General features: G+C 50.2%; 1 protein-coding gene across 1 annotated transcript; it reads left to right on the plus strand.

Moving 5' to 3' along the window:
- LOC115641011 (E3 ubiquitin-protein ligase ZFP91-like) lies at positions 1-26,977 on the plus strand. The gene is given in 14 exon segments (XM_030544081.1): positions 1-121; positions 974-1,024; positions 1,534-2,217; positions 8,663-8,789; positions 9,821-9,869; positions 10,266-10,406; positions 12,017-12,145; positions 21,273-21,335; positions 23,090-23,168; positions 23,909-24,023; positions 24,751-24,850; positions 26,403-26,574; positions 26,576-26,687; positions 26,690-26,977. Coding segments are annotated over 13 exon segments (1,902 nt in total). The 5' UTR covers positions 1-121; positions 974-1,000; the 3' UTR covers positions 26,797-26,977.

Raw genomic sequence — 26,977 nt, forward strand, 5'->3', positions numbered from 1 at the left:
CTCAGCAGACCGGGGGTTGAGCTTCCTGGGTCAGATGCAGCCGCTGCCAGCTCCATTGTGAGCGGAGCGACCTGCGTTAACCCCGCTCTGCCCGCACCAGCCCCTGAGCCGAAGCCTGCAGGTGAGCGGCGAGACCCGGGGAAGGGCTGGGGCCGGGCAGGAAAGTGACCCTGCACCAACGGCCCCTCCTCGCCCCAGCTCTGCTCCCGGGGGGGTGGGTCTGCGAGTCCCAGAGCTGCTGCCCGCCCAGACCCCCGGCCCGGCTCTACCCCCCTGAGCGCCTGCAGGAGCCGAGCCAGCTCCGGGGAGCGAACGGGTCGGGCCGGGCCAGGGACCGAGTCTCCCAGCCCGAGGGGAGGGGGCGGGAGGGAGACAGGGGCAGAGTCTGGCAGGGACAGCAGGAGCGATCAGTGGGGAGGGAGGTCCCGGCTCCCAGCCCTGCCCAGCCCCACTCCCTGCAGCACCCCGGGGCACATTGACTTTCCTGGGGAGAAGGGGAGGAGCAGGGAGAGGAAAAGCCAGTTCCTGCCTCTGCCTGGTCCCCGCGCTGCTGGGGGGATGCGCCGCCCTGGGGACAGTGTCGGGGGATCCCCCGAGCGGCTCCTTTGGTTCTGCTCCTCTCTGGGGTTTGGTTCAGGCTGTGGGTAGAAATGCGCTGACTCCTGGAGGGAGAGACCCGGTCTGTGTTGTAATAAAATGGGGCACAGAGTCAGGGGGAGTCCGTTATTTTTTGTCTGGGTCCAAATTTCTTCCTCAGGGTCCAGACTCCAGACAGAATCATATAAAAAAATAGCAACAATAATAATCAATACATAAAAAAGATGTTGGGGTCCCCTTCAAAAGCATCTGGCAGGCCGGGTCTGGCCAGCCATCCGTGTATTGACTGCCCCATGTCTAGGGCATCTGTCTGTAGGGAATGGGGGCGTGAAATGGTGCCAAGGCCCTTTTGAAACCTCCCTTCTCGCCCTGACAGGCTGCAGGATATCGTCCTGGTTGAGAAATGGCTGCTGTGGAACCAGCTCAGGTAGGGGGGATTTCTGGAATGTATGGAGGGAGATGGGCAGAAAACACAGGGGGGTGAAGAAGATGGCGGTGAGCGGGCAGCAGAAGGTGACAGACCTGTGGCTGGGACTTGCGTGATCTGGAGCCTGGTTTATAGAAACAGGCCCACTGGGAAGAAAACTAGCAGGGGTGCCGTGGTATTCCCATCTTCCCCCTCTGTGAGGCTTATGAGCAAGAATAGGTTCTGACTTCTATTTTTCTCTGGGAGTGCTCCGCCCCCTCCCCTGTAGCCCCACTCTGCCCACTCTGCCCACTGTGGGCCGGCACCTATGCTTATGAGTCTTGCTGCAGAGGCTATCAGAACCCTCCCCTCCCCACGCTGGGTGGGTTGTGAGGGTTGAACCTCGGAATATAAAAGTGTGATGAGTCTCCAGCACTCGCCCTAAGGCGACATCTCCATTAGCTCGGCTGCAGGAACAGACTCTGTGTGCAGCTGGTCCAAGTTTTTCAACCCCAGCATTTTCCCGGCAGGACCAGGCACAATGGGCAATCGCCATGGCTGGGATGTGGGGTGAACCCCGTGCCTTGGGGGAAGGGCATTGTGGGATCCCCATCCAGCATCCCAAGAGGGAGGAGAGCGAGGTTGAGGAGCAGAGCCCTGGCTGGCCCTTGTCCCCGCGGACGCCGTCCCAGTCCTGGCTAGAATGCTCAGAGGGGGAAGATTCTTCGTTGAGGATGGCGCAGACACTTCACCGGTCTCGGGAAGGGGTAAATACTGCTGGCCTTGAGCAAGCGGTGCCGTCCCGTGACTGGCCTCACAGGGACGAGGTTCCTTCATTCCCCTGGGTGGCACCTGAGACCTGCGATTCCATGGGGACAGGCCCCACCAGGGACCGTACCGAGGGCAAGGCAGCCATTTCAGAGCAGGCCAGCGAGGAAGCCCATCGATTGCAGTTCCGCTCAGGCACTGCCCAGCCCGGAGAAGCTCCCTGGGAGATGCTAGCCCGGCTCAGCCGGGCTGCCCAGCTCTGGCTACGGCCCGGGGAGCGCACCAAAGAGCAGATTGTGGACGTCGTCGTGCGGGAGCAGTTCCTGGGGGCGCTGCGGGCAGACGTGCGGGCCTGGGTGACGGCAAGGAAGCCCCGCAGCAGTGAGGAGGCGGCTGTGCTGGCTGAAGCCTGCCTGGGGCAAGGGGAGTCGACCCAGCCTGCTCAGGTAGCTGATACAGCGCGAGGTGGGGAAATTGTGAGGGAGTGGAGCCAGACGTGGGGCTGAGAAGGGATGATGGGAGAGAAAGATCTGATGGGAAATCAAAGGATAAAATGTTGTCCCCCTTATTCCCCCCCGATATGATGTTGTGAGGCAGGGGTGCTGGAATAGGGGGAACCAGAGAACCATCGCCCATCCACTTTTTGCCATGGGCCCCACCCCTGCCCTTCTTCCCCCCGAGGCCCTGCTCCCCAGCCAGGCCATAAGGTGGAGTCCAGGGCAGGTGGAGGGTCTGCAGCTCCTCACAACTGCCTGCACGGCTCTTACCATGGCCAAGCTGCAGCGCCGAGGCCCCAACCGGAACTGGGTTGGGGTAAGAGCCATGTGTGCAGCTGTGGGGAACTGTGGAACCTCCACCTGCCCTGGATGGGGACACGGGCCAGGGGCTGCTCTTGAGCTCCCCCATCCCAGGCAGGCAGAGGGTCCGCAGCTCCTCAGAGCTGCCAGGGCTCCCCGGCTCATCTCCAGCTGCTGGCCTGGCTGGAGGATGGAATCTTAGGGGAAGAGCCAGGGCCACGGAAGGGGCAGGGTCTCCTCCCCACCCGCTCCCCATCCCACGTTTGGGAAGGCAAAAAAGAAACATGCTGGGTTTTCTAAATCTGTTTCCCTTTGAGCAAGTTCAGTTCTTCAGATCTAGATCTGAACTCCGCCGCTCGAGTCTCAAGCTACTGTAAAACAGTGCTTCTCAACCAGAAGTACACGTACCCCTGAGGATACACAGAGGTCTTCTAGGGGGTACATCAACTCATCTAATATTTGCCTAGTTTTACATCAGGCTACATAAAAAGCACTAGCAAAGTCAGTACAAACTAAGATTTCATATCGACAATGACTTGTGTACAGAGCAGTATAAACTATACACTGAAATGTAAGTGGAATATAAATATTGTAATTGGTTTATTTTATAATTAGATGGTAAAAATGAGAATGTCAGCAATTTATCTGTAATAGTGGCTGTGACGCTTTTGTATTTTTGTGTCTGATTTTGTAAGCAAGTTGTTTTTAAGTGAGGTGAAACGTGGGGATACGCAGGACAAATCAGACTCCTGAAAGGGGCACAGTCATCTGCAAAGGTTGAGAGTCATTGCTGTAAAGCAAAAAACGCGGCTGTTCATTGTTATATTTCAGTCCACATCTAGTCCATAGCTTGGGGGGAGAAGGGGCGGCAAGATTCTCAAAAATAAACCAGCAATACTTGCATAAAACAGCATGACAGGGTGACATGGTCCCCTGACAGAATGGAAGGAACCAAAGAGAGAAATTAACCTTGTGGACTGAGCCAGATGCTGAAGGTTCAGGTTTCATTTGGCTGGGTGAGAATAAAGAGCAGGAGGGCTCCATCTCGCACCTGTTGGAACCTGCAATTGGAGGAATTCCAGCTAAGGAGCTTCCATAGATTTGCTGGTTCAGTCCCTGTGAACTCAGTGAGAACCACCTCAGTTTCACATACTAACAAGTGACCTTCATCCTGGGACACTGAAGGTGCATTAGGTAGCGGAAGCATAGATGCCAACTCCGTGGGTGCTCCAGCGCCTAAGCACCCACGGAAAAAAAATAGGGGGTTCTCAGCACCCACCAGCCACAGCATTTGGGCAAAGCAGGGTTCTTGCCTATCAGCTGTTTAGCAGGGTCCCTGGGCTGGCTAGGCTCAGGGAGGGCGGATAGGAGCCAGCAGCGGCTGGAAAGGGACAAAGGGCTTGGCTACACTACAGAGTTGCAGCGCTGGTGAGGGGGTTACAGCGCTGCAACTTAGGATGTGGCCACACTTGCAAAGCACGGCCAGCACTGCAACTCCCTGGTTGCAGCACTGACTGTACACCCGGTCGAGCCTCGGGTGTAGGGGATCCAGCGCTGGTGATCCAACGCTGGTCAGCAAGTGTGGACACCCACCAGCGCTTTTATTGACCTCCGTGGTATAAGGAGGTATCCCAGCATACCTTAGAAGCCTTTCTGGTAATTATGCACACTCCACTGCCCTGGGCTCAGCTGACCCCTCCTTTAAATGCCCCGGGAATTTTAAAAATCCCCTTCCTGTTTGCTCAGCCAGGTGTGGAGTGCAATCAGTCATTCAATCAATCAGCGACCATGCCTCCATGCCCCAAACGAGCCCCAGCATGGACCAATGCAGAGCTGCAGGACCTCATCAGTGTTTGGGGTGAAGAGGCTGTGCAAGCACAGCTGCGCTCCAGAAGGAGAAATTATGATACCTATGGGCAGATATCGCAGTCCTTGCTGAGAAGGGGCCATGAACGGGACGCGTTGCAGTGCAGGGTCAAAATAAAAGAGCTGAGGAGTGCTTACTGCAAAGCCCGTGAGGGAAATCGCTGCTCAGGAGCTGCCCCCACAACCTGCCGTTTTTACAAGGAGCTGGATGCCATACTTGGGTGTGACCCCACTGCCAATCCGAGGACCACGATGGAGAGTTCACAGCAGGGAGAAGTGGGGGAGGGTGTAGAGGAAGGCGACAGTGAGGCTACTGGCGTGGAGGGAGACATCCCGGAGTCCCAGGAGGCATGCAGCCAGGAGCTCTTCTCAAGCCAGGAGGAGGCTAGCCAGTCGCAGCAGCAGGAAGTTGCTGGTGAGGAAGAAACTGAGGATCGTGCTCGGGGTAAGCAGATTTTTATGTTTTGGGAGAGGAGGGTTGTGGTTATGGCTGCCTGCATGCATGCCTAAATGTGGAATAGCCCATTGATTTGCTCTATCACGTCTCTGTAATCTGCCTCGGTAATCTCTTGAAAAGTTGCAGCCAGAGCGTGGGCAATTTGCTTTCTCAAGTTTATCGGGAGAGCCACCGTGGTCCTTGTCCTGGTCAGGCTAACTCGTCCGATCCACTGTGCAGCGAGGGTTGGGGGGACCATGGCTGCACACAGGCAAGCTGCATAGGGACCAGGGAGGAATCCAAATTGCTGTAGAAGACCCTCCCTCTCTTCCCTGGTAACACGCAGCAGTGATATATCTGGCAGTAGGAAACCCTGTTGAGAATTTAGGGATACTTGAGTGCAGGGCGCCAGGTTCGCGTTCCCCCCCAGCCCCGCGGTGCGTTCCGGTCTCCACACCCCCTTCCCAGCAGGCAGCCAGCCCCGCGGTGCGCTCCGGTCTCCCCCCCCCCCCCCCCCAGCACGTAGCTAGCCCCGCGGTGCGCTCCTGTCTCCCCTCCCCCTTCCCAGCAGGCATCCAGCCCCGCGGTGCGCTCTGGTGTTCCCTCACCCCCCTCCCAGCAGGGATCCAGCCCCGCGGTGCGCTCCGGTGTTCCCCCACCCCCCCTCCCAGCACGTAGCTAGCCCCGCGGTGCGCTCTGGTCTCCCCTCCCCCTTCCCAGCAGGCATCCAGCCCCGCAGTGCGCTCCGGTGTTCCCCCACCCCCCTCCCAGCAGGCATCCAGCCCCGCAGTGCGCTCCGGTGTTCCCCCACCCTTCCCAGCAGGCAGCCAGCACAGCTGTGCGTTTCCCCCCCCTCACCAGCAGGACGGCATTAACGCGGACCCCCCCTCCTGCCAGCAGCTCGCCGCTTTCCTGTTCACTACTGTCCCCTGTGCAGGATACCAGCTACCTCCTGTACCCAGTGCAGATAAACCCCAGTGAACCAACGGTCAATTCCCCCTCCCAGGTGCACTTGGGGCAGAAATACTCACCCCATTGCTCACCATGACTTAGCTTCCTTGGCCTCTCTGTGTTATGTGAGGTATGTGGGAAGGATGCTACAAGAAGTCTAAAAATTCCTTCACTGTGTGATAATAAACAATGTAGCCTCTGTGTATTACATGGTTCTATCTTTGTTTTTTCTAGTGATCTTGACTAATGCAGCCGGATCACCGGCCTCACGTCGCTTGCAGAACTTGAGAAGAAATCCCAGAAAATCAAAAGAAGAATTGATCAAAGCAGTTATGAATCACTACAACAGAGAAAGTAGGAAGACACAGGAATGGAGAGAGAAAATGTATGACTGGAGGCAAACAAAGCAGGAGAAAGGAATTGGCTATCAAAAAAACCTCAAAGCAGATGATAAGCCTCCTGGCTCGCCAAACTGAGTCTTTCGAGTCTCTCGTAGCCATGCAGGCAGATATGTACCGTGATAACCCATAGCCCTCCCAAAGCTCTCTTTCTTGTTCCCCAGTATTTGCACAAAACACCTTTCTCCAGCAGCCAGTTTCTTATTACCCCCAGCTGCCCCCAACACCTGTACGATCACCTACCAGCCCTGATAACTATAATTCTTACCCTGTGCACTCCACCCCCATTACCCTGCAGCATAGTAATCCTGAAGTGCAGCAGACATTGAACAGTAATCCAAACAGGACATATGAGAACCTCTGAATGTACAGTCCACCACCCTAACCCCCCTGGCCTTTTATGTACTGTATTTTGAATAAAGGATTTTATGGCTTTTACAATACGTTTTATTATTGCAGGAAGTGGTAAATATTGTACCCCAAGGTAGAACAAAGCACGGCAAAGGCACCAAACATTACTGTTGGCTCTCAGCACCAAATTGCTCCCTTAAAGCATCCCTAATCCTTGAAGCCCTTTCCTGGGCCTCCCTAGTAGCCCGGCTCTCTGGCTGTGCAAATTCATCCTCTAGGCGTCGAACCTCAGAGGTCCATTCCTCATTGAATCTTTCACCCTTCCCTTCACAAATATTATGGAGGGTACAGCACGCGGATATAACAGCGGAGATGCTGCTTTCCCCCAAATCTAGCTTCCCATAAAGACAACACCAGCGGGCTTTCAAACGGCCAAAAGCACACTCCACAGTCATTCTGCACCGGCTCAGCCTGTAGTTGAACTGGTCCTTGCTCCTGTCAAGCTTCCCTGTATACGGTTTCATGAGCCATGGCATTAAGGGGTAAGCGGGGTCTCCAAGGATCACAGTGGGCATTTTGATGTCCCCTACTGTGATCTTGCGGTCTGGGAAAAAAGTCCTGGCCCTCAGCCTCCTGAACAGGGAACTGTTCCGAAAGATGCGTGCATCGTGCACCTTTCCAGGCCATCCTGAGTAAATGTCAGTGAAACGCCCACGGTGATCCACAAGCGCTTGCAGAACCACGGAGAAATACCCCTTGCGATTAACGTACTCTGATGCCAGGTGGGGTGGTGACAGAATAGGAATATGCGTCCCATCTATTGCCCCTCCACAGTTAGGGAAACCCATTTGTGCAAAGCCATCCACAATGTCCTGCACATTCCCAAGAGTCTTCTTAGCAGGGTGCGATTAATGGCTGTGCAAACTTGCATCAGCACCATTCCAACGATGGACTTTCCCACTCCAAACTGGTTCGCCACCGATCAGTAGCTGTCTGGAGTTGCCAGCTTCCAGATTGCAATAGCCACCCGCTTCTCCACTGGCAGGGCAGCTCTCAATCTCGTGTCCCTGCGCCGCAGGGTCGGGGCGAGCTCAGCACATAGTGACATGAAAGTGGCTTTTCTCATCCGAAAGTTCTGCAGCCACTGCTCGTCATCCCAGGATTGCAGGACAATGTGATCCCACCACTGAGTGCTGGTTTCCCGAGCCCAAAGGCGCTGTTCCACGGTGCTGAACACGTCTGTTACTGCCACAAGCAATTGAGTGTCTTCAGTGTCAGGCGTTTCAATATCATCGTCTGACTCCTCACTGTCACTTTGCAGCTGAAGGAATAGCTCCACTGCCATGCGTGATGTGCTGGCAACATTCATCAGCAAGGTCCTCAGCGGCTCAGGCTCCATTTATAACAAAAATCTCAGAAATCACGCTGCAGAATCACAATGCCGCCAAACTGCTCGGAATGTGTAGCAAAGCACCACGGGGCATTGGAACAGGAAGCGGAAAGACCCGCACACTTCCTTCCCCTTCCCACAAGCCACAGCGCCAAAATGGGACGAGGTGCTCTGTGGGATAGCTGCCCACAATGCACCACTCACCACAGCGCTGCAAGTGCTGTAAATGTGGCCACACTGCAGCTCTGGTAGCTGTCAGTGTGGCCACACTGCAGCGCTGGCCCTACACAGCTGTACGAACACAGCTGTAACTACCAGCGCTGCAAAACTGTAAGTGTAGCCATACCCTGAGATGAGCGAGCAAAGGGCAGGTGGGGAAGTTGTGGGAGGGGGCAGGAAGAGGCAGAGTGAAGGCGGAGCGTTGTGGGGACGGGGCCTTGGGCAAAGCACTCGCTGGGAAAAATAAGTCAGTGCCTATGAGCAGAGGGAATGGCCAGAGGCCTGAATGATGCGTGGGGAAATGGTAGACCTACAGTGAGTGAGCCGTTGAGCAGTACATGGGAGCAGTAGGGACGAGATTCTAACTTGCAGATGATGGGTATTATAAACCTTACTGAAAGTACACAGGAAACTAGAACAGTCTGGGGCAGGTGGGATTGTGGCTGGGGAATGGGTCCTGAGTGGGGACTGTGGTTGTTTCAGGGGGCGGTGACCTTCGAGGAGGTGGCTGTGTATTTCACGGAGGAGGAATGGGCTGTGCTGGATCCCGGTCAGAGAGCTCTCTACAGGGACGTCATGCAGGAGAATTATAAGAGCGTGACCTCGCTGGGTAAGGGATTCCTTGTTCCCTTGGGTATTAAAAGCTTTCTCTCCACAAATATAATGTTCAGTGCTTAACCCTTCAGAGTAACACTTCACTATTAATTTCTCTCGCTCTTTGACTTTCCTCCCCCATTGTTTGGGTGGAAAAGGACAGGCGGGACAAAGTAGAACTCTGGCAGAAGATGGCAATTCCACACAATTTCTAAACCAAAGATTTAAAAAAAAAAATTCTGTTCTTCCCCCTAAAAAAGAATTACAATTTCAAAATACTTTCTAAAAATGGAATTGAAAGCTAAACTGTTTTTTGCAAATGAAATAATTTTCAACCAAATCTCATTTTCTGAAAAGAAGTCTTTTGTGTTGAAAGTTTCATTCCCCACTACAGCTCGGTATCTGGCCTAAGTGGTTTGATATTAGTGCTGTTTGAGCATCTTCTCCAGGGGGCGAAGCATGTCCTACTCTTCTGAAGGGTCTCCCATGTCCGTCTTCCTATGCCACATCCCCACAGCGTAGGGGAGGGCCGGGCTATGTCATGGAACTTTCTTTGTAACAAACATTCCACAAACTATTCATTCACCCCCATCCCACCATGTTCTTCCCCCCTCAGCAGGATTTCTCATTTCCAAACCCGACGTGATCTCCCTGATGGAGTGAGGGGAAGAGCCGTGGGTCTCAGATCCCCAGGGCTCCTAGGAAAGAGGGAGTCTGTCTAGCCCTTTATCCCTCAGTGACCAGTATCAGGTGCTTCATAGGGGTGGCAGGAAACCCCCATTGGACAATTATGGAACAACTTGTTTATAGTTTCTCCTAGCCCCCTTTCTCCGGACAGTTAGTGGTTGGTTTATACCCTGAATGAGGATTTAGTTCCCTTCCTCGGGGCCTTCTCATTCTGCATTCCTCTCTTCTCCCAAACCCTCCCTGCCCCCTCTCTTCCACCACTGCGGCTGTTGCTTCCTTCCCTCTCCCTTCTCTGCAGATCTCAGCTTCATGGTTCCATCTCACCCTTCAACTGACTGTATCTAGTTTCTCTCCCTACAGCTCCCCTGGCAGAGGCAGAGGCTAGCACAGAAGGGATAGAGTCGGAGAGGTGAGTGATGGTGGCTCTTCTCATCATCATCTGTCCCTGGAGCTCACCTATCCCCTGCGCCTGTGCTCCCAGGACTAGAGAGGAGCTGCCCTGTATCCCCAGGACTGCTATGACCCAGAGTCACTCCCATCTGACAATGTCTGGTGTGAAATTATCAAGCCAGTTCCAAGTGGGGCAGTCTTGCCCCATCCCTATTATTACTCATCAGCCCTGTTGTGAACAGCTTCAGCAGAGAGGCCAGTGACTGACAGGGACATGTAGACAGAAAGGCCATCAGGCTGTGAGGAGAGATGGTGGGATCAGGAGCCGTAGAGCCCTCAGAGACATTCCCTCAGAGCCATGGCTCAGGGAGATATGCTTCATCCAGAGTCTTCTCTTGACATTTGATTCTTGCAGTGCACCAGGTTTGGAGGATAAACCAGGGGAGGTGCCTGAGCCCAAAAAGGAAGAGGACAAGGATGAAGACTTCACCAGGGAAGATGAACTAACTCACACTGATGACCTGCAAGATGAGAATTACCACCCCTCACTATACAGGTAAGGGAAGCTAGAGCTGGGCTGGGAGGGAGCTGGCTGCACTACTCTCTGAAGGGCTGCCAGGCTAGACCGAAGTCTGGCACTTTACGAAGAGTCTGTGTAGGCTCTTTCTGACGTAATGCCACAGCCCGGCTCTTCTGTCCCTTCTCCTTCCATGGCCCTTTCGTACATTAACAATTAACCCAGGAAGCCACAGGCTGCGTACAGAACAAGGTGTCTCTCTCCGTGGCTTTTCCTGGATCCCTGCCCTTTCCCACCCCCTCCCTGATTTCTTGTTGCCAATGCTTTGCTGGCATAATTAAAGCCTCACTCTAATTTCACACTCAGCTGTGGTACCCTGGGATGCTCATAAACACCACTGCTGAGACCATATGCTCCTCATTCTGAGTTGTGTGAGTGAGATCAGAATCTGGCCCTGGAATTGTAAATTCCCCAGGGTAGGGACCTTATTTTCATTACTGGTAAGAGGAGGTGAAGGAATTTGCCTACTGCATGGTCAGAGGGTAAATGGCCCTTTGAAGGCTCAGGGCCCCAGCCCACCTCTTACAGGCTCCACAATGGGGAATGAGGCCACTCAGGTTCACCCAAGGATACTGAGAGGCAGTTCATTAGGCAGGGAAGAACCTGGGCATGATAACAAATATATATATATATATATATATATATATATATATATATATATATATATATATATATATATATATATATATTAAGGACCTCGGTTAGAAGAGGAGTTCCTGAGAAGAAAGGCAGCTGCTAGAGAGCTGCCCTCTAGCAGGCTGGTGAACGGCTAACACTCCAAAGAGAGAGAGACGTGGGGCAAGCCTACAGAGGGGGAGAGGCAGGAGGTAGCAGCAAGGGGCTGACAGAGAGTGGTTCTGGCTGATCCAAATGGGCCCTGAGCTGAACCCGGTGAGTTGGGCCTGCCTGGACTCCCCTGCGTACTCCAGCCAGGGGCTTATGGAGAAGAAGATTCTAAACGTAGGAGACCTAGGGCTGACTAATGCCTACTAGAGCCATGGAACTTCTGACTCCCCATCACCCCGAAGGAGCCAGAGACTGCTGAGGAGAAGTCAGGTTGTAACAAGGACTTGACAGACACAGAGCTGGGTGTGAGAGCATCAAGGGGTGGAGCCAAGTTAGTGTAGCTCCCTATCTTGCCACAAGGGGGATCTGATAGACAGAGGCCCCTTATTTCACCCACACAGTGAGTCAGTTTCAGAGCTAGGAACAGAAGCCAGGTGTTTTGCCACCCAGTCTTGTGCCTTAACCACAATCCCATCCTTCCTCCCAGGCTTCCTTGCGACTTTCTCCTGATCCTGGGAATGAGAGACCCATTTGTTCACCATACTCTGCAGACGGAAAGCTGCTCTGACAAATCTCACCCTGATTGTTGTGTGACTAAACTCTGAGCTCTAACTTGACGTGAACATGGAATAATACATTGATTCCTTTAGCGCTGGCTTGGAAGAGATGCTTTTAGTCTGTGTGCCTCTCCCTTGGTTGCATTGGTTGCTTTCCCTATGTTTCCCATGTCTAGCTTCGCCTGCCATTAGAGAGCGCCCTCTCCCAGGCTATAATCAGTTCTTGTGTCCATCTCGTCCATCCAGTGACTCCGAGCTGAAAAGAGAGCAAAGCCAGACCAAGAGCCGCAAGAGACCCGTGAAGGGTGCGCAACTGCCTACTGAGACGAGTCCAGCCAACAGCAGCCCCTCTGAGGAGCAGGCGGTGCAATCCAGGTGAGAGGGGAAGAGGCAGATGGCCAATCTAGGTGAGGAGGGGGAGCCTGAGCACATAGGGAGAGGAGAAAGGAAGGCGAGAAGTGGGTGAGTGAGAAGGAAGGGATTGAGGTCAGTTTGTCTATCTCAGTTCAATCATCCAAGTGGCCCACCTGCGAAATGACTGCATTAGGTTAGCCAGAGCTTTCGAATGCTGGCTAACCTAGAGGCCTGAGGTCGTGTGTGGGCCTGTCCTGTGCTCGATAACTACAGACCCCTGGCAATAGCAGCCAGACCAAACTGCAGCCAATTCCCAGCACAGAGCTGTCTTCCACACCATGCTGGGTGTCTCAGGCCTGCTCTACACTTAAAATGTAAAAGCAGCAAAGAGTCCTGTGGCACCTTATAGACTAACAGACATATTGGAGCATGAGCTTTCGTGGGTGAATACCCACTTTGTCGGATGCATGTAGTGGAAATTTCCAGGGACAGATATATATATATGCAGGCAAGAAGCAGGCTAGAAATAGCGAGATTAGTTCAATCAGGGAGGATGAGGCCCTTTTCTAGCAGCTGAAGTTTGAAAACCAACCTCCCTTGGTTTTCACACCTCAACTGCTAGAAGAGGGCCTCATCCTCCCTGACTGAACACCTCTTTATCTCTAGCCTGCTTCTTGCCTGCATATTTATACCTGCCCCTGGAAATTTCCACTGCATGCATCCGACGAAGTGAGTATTCACCCACGAAAGCTCATGTTCCAATATGTCTGTTAGTCTATGAGGTGCCACAGGACTCTTTGCTGCTTTTACAGATCCAGACTAACACGGCTACCCCTCTGATACTTAAAATGTAGATCGACAAGGCTACATCACTCAGAGGTGTGAAAAATGTCTCACCTCTAAGCGCCATAGCTATGCTGACCTAGCCCCTGATTAGATGCAGCCAGGTTGATAGAAGAATGCTTCTGTATGAAATAAAATTATTCTACTCAACTGCCAGGGGGCAAATTTGTCACATACACATGGGGAGAAAAGAAGAGAAAAATGCAGCATCAGCTATGAATAGTCTTAACTCAGGAAGTTCCTTCGAGAGAAAATATAGCCAAACTTCAAGCCCGCAGACAATGGAACTTTCTGTGCCTGCATTCTATAGATAGTTTGCAAACCAAGCAGTTAGTTAACACAGGGACGGGGGGGGGGGGGGGCAGCAGATGAACAATAAGGGGTCACGAGGAGCAGATACATGTAGCTTGCTAATTATGTATGGTAATGATAGTAAATTTTGGCCAATCATAGAGCAATAGATTATCATAGTCAACTGCTGTCATGGTATGAGTCCCCACTCTGAACCTTAGTATCCAAAAGATGGGGTACCAGCATGAATTCCCCTAAGCTTAATTACCAGCTTAGAACTTGTAGTGCTGCCACCAACCAGGACATGCAGTGCCTGGTACACTCTGGTCCCCCCCAAAACCTTCCCAGGGGACCCCAAGACCAAGACCCTCTGGATCTTAACACAAGGAAAGTAAACCCTTTCCCCCATCGTTGCCTCTCCCAGGCTTCCCCTCCCTGGGTTACCCTGGAAGATCACTGTGATTCAAACTCCTTGAATCTTAAAACAGAGAGGAATTCACCTTCCCCTCCCCTTCTCTCCCCCTCCCAGATTCTCCCTGAGAGAGAGACAGTAATCTTAACATAGAGAGAAATCAGGCTTTTCCTCCCCCCTTCTCTCCTTCCTCCCACCAATTCCCTGGTGAGTGCAGACTCCCTCCCCTGGAGTCTTACACAAGATAACCAAAAAAATCAATCAGGTTCTAAAAAAGAAAAGCTTTTAATAAAAGAAAGAAAAAAGTAAAAGTTGTCTCTGTAAAATTAAGATGGCAAATGTTACAGGGTCTTTCAGCTTATAGACACTAGAGAAAATCCTCCCCCCAGCACAAATACAATCCTTCCAGCAAAATACACATTTGCAAATAAAGAAAACAAATAAAAAGACTGAACCGCCTTTCCTAATTGGTACTTACTAAATTGAACAGAAGAGGCTGTTTCAGAAATTTGGAGATGTCTGCTTACATGTCTGGCCCCTCTCAGAACCCAGAGAGAACAGAGCAAAACCCAAAAAACACAAACAAAGGCTTCCCTCCACCGAGATTTGAAAGTATCTTGTCTCCTGATTGGTCCTCTGGTCAGATGTTCCAAGTTTACTGCTAGTTAACCCTTTATAGGTAAAAGAGACATTAACCCTTAACAATCTGTTTATGACACCTGCATATAATACTTTGGTGTAAGTGTTTTCTTTGTTCTTGCTGACTTGTGAGCTTGAACCGAATTGCAATTAAAATAAAGGGATCGCCCCTCCCGGGGCTCCTTGCTTGACTAGCTATGTCCGTCTCTCCTTATTCCTCAGCTGGAATGGACAGAAATTACTACCACATGTATATCTTGCCAGTGCTGCTCACGGAGGATGCTTAGCCGCTATGATGGGAGCAGGGCCAGCTCTAGCCATTTCGCCGCCCCAAGCACGATGGCACGCCGTGGGGGGCGCTCTGCCGCTCGCCAGTCCCGCGGCTCCGGTGGACCTCCCACAGGCGTGCCTGCGGCTGCTCCACCGGAGCCGCGGGACCAGCAGACCTTCTGCAGAAACGCCTGTAGGAGGTCCACCGGAGCCACCTGCCGCCCTCCTGGCAACCGACAGTGTCCCCCGCGGCATGCCGCCCCAAGCACGCACTTGGCATGCTGGGGCCTGGAGACGGCCCTAGATGGGAGCCATGTGTGGACCTGAGCAAAGCCCAGTGACATTAATAGAGATTCTTTCCATTGACTTCAATTGCAGTGGAGCCAGTGATGGGACTAGGGGACAACGAAGGAGACAAGCGTTCTAGAGTCTAGGTAGAGAGGGAGAATATAGTAGGGCTGAAGTTTGCCCATGTCACAGCTCAATTCAATGCAGGTGGAGCTGTCAGGGAACCAGTTGCAGCTCCCTGATCCTGCACCATCTGCCCTCTGCTTCTCAGCTGCTCTAACTTATACCACTGGCATAAGATCCCTAACATCAATGGAGGATTGATATATCAGAGCTCTCTGCACAGGATCAAAGAGTGCAGGGAGGGTTCTACAGGAGCCATCTCTGCCTGAAGAGAGTTCCACTGGCACAAAGGGATTTCTCCTCTGGCCATGTGGGGCCAGAACATGGCCTCTCTGTGTTACTCAGGTGATACAAAGTGGCTATAGTGTACTGCAATTATCCTGCTCACCAGGGAAGAGACAAATGGCTAAATAGTACTTCAGTGTGTAAGGAGTTACTCCTGGGGGAATTTTGCACCAAAATCTTAAAAATTCTGTGCACAATATTTTAAAATTCTGTATATTTTATTTGTCCAAATAATACAAGCCTGGGAGTGAACCTGTAGGGTTGCTGGATGTGAATGGGAGAAGTATGAAACAGGTTTTTTTGGGGGGGGAGGGAGGAGGAGGGCATTGTTGAGGAACCTCTCCCCATGACTCTCCCATCCAGTCAAGCACATCTGCACATGTTCCCATGTGTCCCTGCACACTTTTTTCGCCCCCCCACCTGGTCTGCATGTGGCCCTGCACCCCCATTCCTATTTGTCCTTGGGCTCAAAGTTGTCACCCACTAGCTCCTGTGCTCCCACCCCAGTCTGTCCCTGCCACTATCCCTTCGGAACCTCAGTCTGTGTGACACACCCCCCAGCAGCACCGTGTGCCCTGCTTTGCCCCACTCCATATCCTGTGCCTCCTCACCTGGCAGAGCACTGTGAAAAAGGCAGCCTCTGTCCCTTCCCTCTCTGTGGTGGGTTGCTCTGACCCATGATTTAGCTGCCCTCTCTTCTGATGTCACATCAGTCCCTGGTGGGTGAAAGGTGTAATTGCAGCTTCCCTTCACCTCCCAGTCAGAATCAATTATTCTACAGGGGGAAAAAATATCTGTGGGGCGTATTAATTCTGAACTTGTGCAGTGAATCAGAATTCCCCCAGGAGTAAACTAATGCTGTAGTTTTCATAGGGTTTTATCACAGAATGATGATAAATATTTAGCAGTAAAGTATCTGGTTCTCTGGACTGAAGCTGCTAATGTGAATTGATAATACTTTTATGCAGAAAATGATGTATGCATTAATGTCTTGTTTCTTAGATTATAAGGCCAGAAGGGACCATTGTCATCACCTAGTCTGACCTCTTGCATAACGCTGGCCATTGGACTTCACTGAATTAATTCTTGTATGCACTATAGCAGATCTTTTAGAAAAACATCCAATCTTTATTTAAAGATTGCCAATGATGGAGAATACACCACAACCCTTGGCAAGTTGTTCCAAGGGTTAATTACCCTCATTGTTAAAAATGTGCCTTATTAACAATTTGAATTTGTCTAGCTTCTGTTTCCAGCTTTTGGATCTTGTTATACCTTTGTCTGTTAGATTGAAGAGCCCTCTGTTATTGAATTTCTAGATAAATGATGCTGAAAATTTGCTCATTGCTGAGAAGATGTGTTGGTTTTAATACTAGCTTCTGATGTTGATAGTTGAGTTAATCTCTGAAGATCCAAGGAAGCCAGGTTAAGATTGGGTGGGTGTTTGAAATTGCTTTGGGTGACTGAGCCTAATGCAACCTTCATTGAGGTGAGAGGAATGACTCACAATAAATCACTGGGAATTGTGTCAAGTCCTTAGTGAATGATTTAAGCTCCAAGTCACCAAGGTATTTAAAAGTCAATACTGCTGATCTCAAGTGTACGGAAGTAATGAGTCACATCTCAAAAATCATGAGTATTTGATTTGGCGTTTTTTTTTGTTTTGGATTGTTTTGGATTTTTTTAATAATAAATTATAAGTTCTTTAAATTTGTCTCCTGGTTTCTGAGCCTTTAGGTCACACTCAGGACACATTTTCAATGTTTTTTTCCCCCGAGGATGAGGGCTAGAAACTTACATTTTATCTAAATAAAAGCTAAAATTGTCCTGTGATCACTTGACTCCATGAGCTGGGGCTTTAAGAAAAACACCAAATATCATGAGACGCTCAATAAAATCACAAGGGCTGATAATGGTGCCTGTGTTTAAACACATGGATAGTCCCATAGAAGTCAATGGGCTTACTCATATGCTTAAAAAGAAGCATATGCTTCAATCTCTTGTTGAACTGCGGCCTTATATAACACCAGGGAATTAATTATAGACCTTAACTTTGTCTTTCTAGACTTTCTAATGTTTTTATTACATAGGGAGGTGTAAAAGCATTTCCTCTGGAATTAGCTGAATTAAGTGTGAACAGTCTTCCATCCTCAACTATCTCTTCACGATGATATTTTTTTTGTGGGGGTTATGGGAGAAAGAAACCCCAGAATATGCACCCAAACACATACCAAGTAAGTATTAACATGCACAGTCAAGGCTTTTCTGCCTTTCATTTCTAGATGTTTTTGTGACTTCAATTCTGTACTGAAAGTCTATTAATATCTGTTTTACAGGGGCTGTGAAACCAAGTAACAATTTGCTACCAGCAGAGAACAAGTTCTGAAGGCATTTATCGAAGCACAGCAGAAAATAATGGTAAATTATATATTTAATTTGTGCTCCCCCTTCCTCTCCTTGCAGCATTTTAATTTTACCATTAGAGGGACACCATCTACTCAACAATCATGCTTGTGTCTGAAAATTTTCTACCTACAAGTAATCTTTAAAATCACTGGAAATAAAAAGATTATTTCCGTATAAATTTTTCTTTTTCCTTCAGTTTCTTTACTTTGTGCATTCGAGAGCACTCTGTTAATAGTAATTTAAGACCAGATTTTCAAAGATGTGTAAGTGTGTAGTAGGATTTTCAAATGTGCCTAGCTAAGTAGGATAGATCTCAGACTCCCACTGAAATCAAATGTAGAGCACCTGAACTTTTCACTTATTTTAAAGATTGACTGAACTTGTTGATGGTGTCCCTTTAAGGTTTAAAGGAAGTAATGGATCAAATAAGTTACACATTGATGTGTGGTTTTTGCTATAGCCAATATGATACGAGCAGCTAGGGAGATGGAGACAGGAAAAACAAAATCAGAGGAGCAGCAGAAAGCATCAAGAGCACATTGCATACTCTAGTGTGTGTTCCTCCACAGACGACTCTCATCTCCTTCTGTAAGTACCGTCATCCCAATCTGATGAGAATACATGTGTGCAATATACAGTATTGCAAAGTGTTGAGCAGCATCAGCTTGCACTTGCAAAGTAAGCTCCATAGCCTACATCTTCTATCATGAAAATGGCAGATCGTCAGTGACTTGTAACATCTATTTTCTTCACCAAAATGGTAATTTTGCTATTTTCTAACTTCTTTTTCTTTTCAGGGCATTCCATCACAGACCAACAACAACAGAAGTGCATTGGCTGCAAGATTTATACTGGAAGGTTGATAGTGCAGACAGAACATTTTAAATTAGATCAAACTTAAATGTATGTGACCAAACGTTCTCCTTGTTTAAAAATATTAGATTAATGTGATTACAACTGTATCCTTTTTTCTTAACTCTATTATACTTTTTTGCAATACAGTGTGTTTAAAGACTTTTTTATTGTTGGTAAATAATACAATTTAATCATGTTTGTAACAGAGGATAATTATATTTATTTACGCTATAAATGATGGCAACCTGTAATTATTTGTGCGGTGAGGAGTAGGTATTTAAGATAACCGTCAAATGATGGACTTACTCAAGAGCAACTTGGTTCTACTGACCTAGTCAAGTCTTATTATCATTTCATTCTTATTTGTATTACCATAGTGCCTAGGAACCCTAGGATGACCGCATTCAAGAGGTGTCTGACCAAATATGTCCACACTGCATTGTAAGTCTTAAATTGTTTACATCTCTGTTACAAAATGTCAGAGCTTTGAAATTGTGGAGTGATGCTTTCTCCTTCGGTCTTATTGTTTTGACCATCTTTTTACTTTAATTAAAAATTGGGAAATTTGATACTAAAAAAGCCATTAGGAGAATGGTATTGGTTGCATGGTTATGGCCAAATGGTGCAAAATGTTCATCAGGGGCTTGGGAGCTGCTGAGTCCTCTTGAAAAACTAACCACTAAGACTAATTTTCAGAAGCCCTGAGCACTTGAGATTCTAGCTGAAATTCAGGAGAGCAGACTGTGCTCCTCTCCTGTAGAAATCCATGACCAAGAGTGCTCAGAAGTCAGGCAAATGTTAAAGAATGCACATGTGACATTAACTCTTCCCTCTTGTGCAACTATTTTCCAATGTAATCTCTTAACTGTATGAACACATGCTATTTCTAAATATAGTGTTGTACAATTTCTTTTTCCTTGCCATGTTAGACACACACAGGCTCTTGCGGTGTGTAATAGTTTTTGTATGCCAGACAAACTGAAGTTACTTATATGGAAACGTGCTATTACTATGAGCACAGAAACCCAACTATTGTAACATTGTGCAAGTTGTCCTCTGCTAGCTCGCTATCTGGTGAGTCTTGGAGCCTCTCATGGGGCAGGAAAGCATTTAGCTCAGCTGTATCTAGCATGCCTGCTGTATATTTAGGCTTGGAAAGATTAGATTTTTATTGTTCAGTGTCAATAAACATCCATATTATCATGCATACACACAAACCAATAAAAAAAATATACATCCACTGAAAATTTACAGAAAGGCAAAGGACGAAAAATGCTGCCTGGGAACATTTTAGAGTTTGATTTAGAACAATTTATATATTGTAATTTTGACTTTGTGTTTTTATAGTTACAGTAGAACCTCAGAGTTATAAACACCAGAGTTATGAATTGACCAGTCACCTCATTTGGAACCGGAAGTATGCAATCAGGCCGCAGTAGAGCCTAAAAAAAGGAAATACAGGACAGTACTGTGTTAAACATAAACTGTTAAAAGAATAAATGGAAAGCAGCTTTTTTATTCTGCATAGTAAAGTTTCAAAGCTGCATTAACCCAGTGTTCACTTGTAAACTTTTGAAAGAACCATAACGTTTTGTTTAGAGTTATGAACATTTCAGAGTTACGTACAACCTCCGTTCCCAAGGTGTTCGTAACTTTTAGGTTCTACTGTGTAAAGCTTTAACTTTTGAACCCTAGTGTCTCCAGCAGTCTGGGGTGAGCTGGAGAAAAAGTCCTGTATCCTTTCAGCAGGGGTACCCTTTATCAGAAAAATGGGGGTGTGTACCCACCCTAGCGGTCCAGGGAAACATCCTCCAAGATATTTAGATGACTGTCTCCCATTGATTTCAATGGGACTTAGGCATTGAAAGATCTTTGAGGATCTGAGCATTGGCCTCTACACCATCCTGACCTTCAAGACATGAAATTTGTAGTGCTAGGCCAAACTTCAGCTCTTTCCGGTGCCTGGGAGGCATCGCTGTGTCCATGTGGGTATCAGTGAGACTTTGAGGTTCAGGAAGATATCAGAGCAATCTTAGGGTGACCACCCTGAATTCTCCTTTGACCAGGGTTTGCTTTGGGTCCTTGAGATCCAGGGCAGACCAGAGCCATCCTGCACTCTTGGATTCAGAGGTGCTTGGAATGAAACCCTGTCACTCAGGGCCACTGGCTCTGTGGCTTTTTGGCAGGATTGACTGGACTTCCCCAGGAGCCCAGGGATGCTCTCATTTGGGGCAATCTGGGACTTTGGCAAGAAGCCTGATCTCATAAGGAGGACTTGGGTGTCTGAGGTGAACAAAGGAGGAAAGACTCTTGCTGTCTCTCTGGAGGGTATTGAGCTGGCTGAATGCTCTGGATCCCTTTCCAACCCTCATCTGGTGCTTGCTAAAAAAAGGACTTGGGACCCTTTGTCTTCTTGTGCTGAGGCCACATGAGTCCTCAGAAGGGGCTATTGGGCACCCTTGGATTCTGTCACCTACATGAGACCAGGCACCAGAAGCCCTTTCTGTAAGAGGCTGGTAGCTGGAGATCCCTGCCCCAGAGAAGGCCAGGCGGCCTTCATCTCCTATGCCTTCTCGCAGTGAGGCAATGAGGGAGATGTTCGTGGTGGAGATGGAGAAGGGTGTACAGAAAAGGAAAACACAGGCCAGGGGAAAGGGAGACTGCATGGGGAGAAAGGAGGAGGAAAGACACACCCCTCTCTGGGAGCACCCAATCAGTATGTTTCTTCCTTTGCAGCCGCAAGAAGCGGGGACAGCCGAGCAACAAGGATGTGGCCCAGATCATCCCAAAGAGAATCAGGTAGGACCCTGGCCATGACTGCTGGCTGCCCTGCCCTAGAGCCCTTATGGTAGCAGAGCTGGGCTGCAGACCAGTCCCTCGTATCCCTGCTCCCCACAGCTGGACTCCGCACTCCACTGAGCGACTGGTAGTGCCTCCTGTGAAGGGGAGTAGTTGGAGAGGGGCAGGATCTCCCTCTCTGTCTGGATTGGCCCTTGGTGGTGGTGGCAGCGCCATTCCAATTGGACTTAGAGGGGAGGTGTCAAGGTTTCTCCCCCACTCTGAACTTCAAGGTACAGATGTGGGGACCTGCATAAACACTTCTAAGCTTAACTACCAGCTTAGATCTGGTTTTGCTGCCACCATCCAGATTCCTCAGTTTGGAACACCCCCTTTCCTCCCAAAACCTTCCCCTCCCTGGGTAGCCTTGAGAGACTTTTTCACCAAGTTCCTGGTGAATATCGATCCAACCCCTTGGATCTTAACACAAGGAGAATTTAACCATCCCCCCTCCTTTCCCCCACCAATTCCTGGTGAGTCCAGATCCAATCCCCTTGGATCTTAAAACAAGGAAAAATCAATCAGGTTCTTAAAAAGAAAGCTTTTAATTAAAGAAAGAAAGGTAAAAATCATCTCTGTAAAATCAGGAAGGAAAATACTTTACAGGGTAATCAGATTCATATAGCCCAGAGGAACCCCATCTAGCCTTAGGTTCAAAGTTACAGCAAACAGAGGTAAAATCCTCTTAGCAAAAAGGAACATTTACAAGTTGAGAAGACAAAAATAAGACTAACACGCCTTGCTTGGCTGTTACTTACAAGTTTGAAATATGAGAGACTGGTTCAGAAAGATTTGGAGAGCCTGGATTGATGTCTGGTACCTCTTAGTCCCAAGAGCGAACAACCCCCAAAACAAAGAGCACAAACAAAAGACTCACCCCCTCCAAGATTTGAAAGTATCTTGTCCCCTTATTGGTCCTTTGGGTCAGGTGTCAGCCAGGTTTCCTGACCTTCTTAACCCTTTCCAGGTAAAAGGATTTTGATGTTTCTGGCCATGAGGGATTTTATAGTATTGTACACAGGAGGGCTGTTCCTTTCCCTTTATAATTATGACAGGAGGAAAAGCCCCATTAGCCCCAGAGCCACCCAACAGGGGCTGCTTCTCAAAGCCCATTACCTAACATACTTTTCAGTAGCCCCAGTGATGGGCAATCCTCTTGCCATTTGGTCTCCTGCCCATTCCCCCTTACAACCACCCCTCTCTGTCCCTGCATATGCTCACAGCCTAGTGATACTCCCTGGCATTTCTCGCATCCCCACTGCACCCATCAGTTGGCATCTTCCACAGGGCGTGTGAGCCACCCCTTAGCGTCCCCACCCGCACACCCTCCCCATTGCTAGTGGTGTGCTTTGTCCAATCTCTCTACCACCCCACCCCCAACACTTTACACAGCTAATGGAGAGACCAGAGCAGATGGGCACAGATGGGAGAAAAGAGGTTGGAAAGAAAATGGACAGCCAGTGAGGCAGGAAGATGAAGGGGTCTTTATACAGACGTCACAAGCCACAGAGGAGAGGTGACGAAGGCAGCTGGTAAGCAGGGAAAGATCCAGGGAGGTGGCTGCAGAGGACACGGCTCTTGCCCCTGCAGTGAGGGATGGAGAGGAGAGGACAGAGGGAAGATCTACGAGGGAGGGTTTGAGAACCAAGAGGCTGCTGAACTGCATTCTGGCTCCATCAGTAACCTGCAAGATCCTCACCCCCTCCTCTCTGCAGGAAGGCAACCAAGCGTGAGATGCTCCTGTGCGATTTCGAGGGCTGCGGCAAGATCTTCTCCAACCGCCAGTACCTGAATGTGAGTGACATGGTGACCTGGGGGGAGGGGCACCTGACCTGCCCCCAGGCACCACCTGGTCCCTGTTGGGATACGTGGCATAATACCATTATGGTCCTGGTATCAGCCCAGATGCAGGCATGACAATCACTTCAGTGTGACCCACCGGTGAACGTATATTACAGGTCCCTCTCTGTGCCTGATCCACAGAGAATATGAGTCTTCAATGGTTTTACCATAGTTCAAGCTGCAGCTACTTGTGTTTAATTCTAGGCATCCCCGTTTCAATCCCTGGCCCAAATAGGAGCTGTCATATATGCCCCAGTCACTCCCATCTGACTGGCCATTCAGTGAAATGAGTCCGTGTGTCCTCAGTTCCCAGCAGGACAAGATTCTATATCAGGGCTAAGGTCCTGACCCAGAGCCAATCGACATCCATGGTATGATTCCCGCTGATTGCAGTCGACTTTGGAACATGATCCAATCGGCCGCTTTTGCTGCAGCCTCCACAGAAAGGCTGGGGACGGACTGGGCCATAGAGATATGGCTTCCCTCTGCCATCCTACAGAGAGAGCCAAGTGGCACCAGGGAGCCCCCCTGTATTGAGGCTGCTGGTCCAGCCCCAAAGCCAAATTAAGCATTCCCTCTGACTCCCAGTTCTGTGGGAGGGCGCTCAGGTATGAACCAGGGAGGATGTACTGCAGGGGCTCTGGGCTGCAGCTGACCCTACCCTCTGCTTCCCCTTCACCCCTAAACGGCAGTATCACAGGAAATACCAGCACGTGCACCAGAAAACCTTCACCTGCTCTGAGCCCAGCTGTGGCAAGTCCTTCAACTTCAAGAAACATCTGAAGGAGCACGAGAAGCTGCACAGCGGTCAGTGTGCCTGAGCACAGGGGCTAAAGCCTCAAAGTACCTGCCTTCTACAGTGCTGGGCTCCCCCTCAACTCAGCACACACAAATCTCTCTGAGGGCCCCTCAATCCGGCTTCAGTCCCAGTCCATGGCTCCTGCGTGCACGCACACACACATGCACACGCAGCCCTCTGCCAGGGCCCCTCAGTCCAGCCCCGCAGCTCCCCTTCAGTCCCAGCTCTGGGCTCCTACACAATCATCTGCCAAATGCCCGCCCCACAATCTCACAGGTCTGCCAATGCATCTCAATCCCAATCCGCAGGCCCCCTGGTATTGCAGCCCTGGCTTGGGCCCCCTCCCCCTTTACACCTTTGCTGATGTCCCTCAGTCCTGATCCATGGCATCCCCAGTCATGACCTGCGATCAGCGCTGTTATTCTAGCCCCTGGAGCCCCACACAGTGCTGTTAATGCACCTCAGTCTGGACCCACAGACTCCTCTGCTATTCTGGTCCTGAGTTCCCCATATACACACAATTCTGCCAGTGCCCCTCAATCCCAACCTGCAGATCCCACTATCATTCCAGCCCTGGACTCACTACCATTATCTGCTCTACCACTCCCCTGCTTTTCAACCTCTGGACCTACTGCCCTTTTCTCATCCCTACCTTTGCCTCTGCCTGGGTAGAATGCCCTGCCCTACATCCCGCTGGCCAGTGCAGCCAGTAACCTGCTCTCCTTCCCCCTGCAGACAAACGGGATTACATCTGTAAGTACTGCGCCCGCCCCTTCCGCACCAGCAGCAACTTGATCATCCACAGACGCATCCACACAGGGGAGAAACCCATACAGTAAGTAGCAAACCCCGCTGGCTCGCTCTGTGACTTGGGGTCTCATCCTCTGTGTCCCTAAGAATCGCAGCACTGAGAAGCCAAATGTGGAAATGGCTGATTAGGTGCCTAGGGCTGTCCAGGCCCTCTTCCTAACTACACCCCAGACAAGGCCTCTCCCTCTCACCCTCTTGATGTATACACCCATTAGATACGTGTAGACCAGAGGTCCCCAAAGTGCCCCTCTACGGAGGCCAGGAGAAATGTCCAGGAGGGCACAGCAGGGCCCAGGCCAGCACCAACTCCTGCCTCCAGCTCTGCTTCGGTCCCACCCCCAGCCACGTTCCCAGCCCCGCGCCTGGCCCCATTCCCCAGCCTCAACGCAGTGCTGCTCTCTGCCCCGCCTCAGTCCCCAGCCTCAGGCCCTGGTGCGTCTCTGTTCCCAGCCCAGGGCCAAGGCTGGGGTTGAGGCTAGTAGCAGAGCTGCACCTTGCTGCAGGCCTGGATGCTAGCCCCCCCACAGCTCAGCTGTGGGTCCGCTCCCGCACCTGTCCCACAGCCCTGCTCCCAGCCCCACCACCAGCCTTGGCCCCCTTCTGTTGTCCATGCCACTTCTTCCCCTCCCCAAGCCACGGCACCACTCCAACCCAGACTCCGTGGAGGACATAGAGGGGTGGTGCGCAGACAAAGGTAAGAGGGAGCACGATCCTCAAAAGTTTGGGGAGTACTGAATTAGCCTGTTGAACTCATTGCCACAGGAAGTTGCTGAGGCCAAAGATTTAGACCAATGGCACCTTAAAAACTAGCAGATTTATTTGGGCATAAGCTTTTGTGGGTAAAAAAACCACTTCCTCAGATGCATCCGAAGAAGTGAGATTTTTACCCACGAAAGCTTATGCCCAAATAAATCTGTTAGTCTTTAAGATGCCACCGGACTCCCTGCTGTTTTTGTGGATACAGGCTAGGACGGTTAGCCTCTGATACAAAGATTTAGTGAGATGTAATAAAAAGTAATAATTGGAGAGATACCAATCTCCTGGAACTGGAAGGGACCTTGAAAGGTCATCAAGTCCAGCCCCCTGCCTTCACTAGCAGGGCCAAGTACTGATTTTTGCCCCAGATCCCTAAGTGGCCCCCTTAAGAATTGAACTCGCAAACCTGGGTTTTACAAGCCAATGCTCAAACCACTGAGCTATCCCTACCCGCAAGATTCCAAAAAGGGATTGGACGTTTATGTGGAAACAAAAATATTGAGAATGAACAATAGCAATTTTGGAAGAGAGATTAGGTTTTAAGCCTGTTCTCTAACCATTAGATCCTGGATCTGACCTAACGTATGGGCCAGATTAACCCACATTAGCCACTGTGAGGTTCTTACACCTTCCTCTGAAGCATCTTGTGCTGAGCTCTGTTGGAGACGGTATAATGGGCCAAATGGATCTTGAGTCTGATCCAACCTGGCAATTCCTGTGTTCCTGTATCTTCTGTGTGCCCCTCTCTGAGCTTTCTCGCTCTCTGATTCCCTGCCCTGCTTTCTCCACACTCTCCTCTTGATCCCCTTGCCCACCCACAGGTGTGTGATCTGCGGCTTCACCTGCCGTCAGAAGGCCTCCCTCAACTGGCACATGAAGAAGCATGACACCGACTCCTTCTACCAGTTCTCCTGCGACATCTGCGGCAAGAAGTTTGAGAAGAAGGACAATGTCACTGCGCACAAGAGCAAAAGCCATCCTGAGGTGGCTGCCGGCCCGGTCCGGCCCAGCCCAGCCCACACCAGAAATGCCAGAACCCGGCCACCGGGATGCCCCATCCCCGCTCCCCAGCCTTGCTGAGGAGACACTGAATGAGGACCACCCGGAGGGCCATGCCCACTTGTCACAGAGCAGCTGGAGATCATTGCACTGAGCCATTGTAAGATGGAGAAGGCGGAAAGGCCAGTCTGCCCCATCACAGCCTCCGCCGACTAACGGGCCACACCAAGCGGGATCCAGATCTGACCAGCGCTTGGGGGCTGAGCCACGGGGGATGCTGGCAGAGATGATCCCAGCAGGATCCTGCCTTCCAGCTGGACTCTGCTGAGAGTGGGACATAACAGGTGTGTTGTAAACAAGACACGAGAAATCATTCTTCCGCTCTACTCTGCGCTGG

The sequence above is a fragment of the Gopherus evgoodei genome, unplaced genomic scaffold, assembly GCF_007399415.2.
Source record: "Gopherus evgoodei ecotype Sinaloan lineage unplaced genomic scaffold, rGopEvg1_v1.p scaffold_33_arrow_ctg1, whole genome shotgun sequence".
Lineage (NCBI taxonomy): Eukaryota > Metazoa > Chordata > Testudines > Testudinidae > Gopherus > Gopherus evgoodei.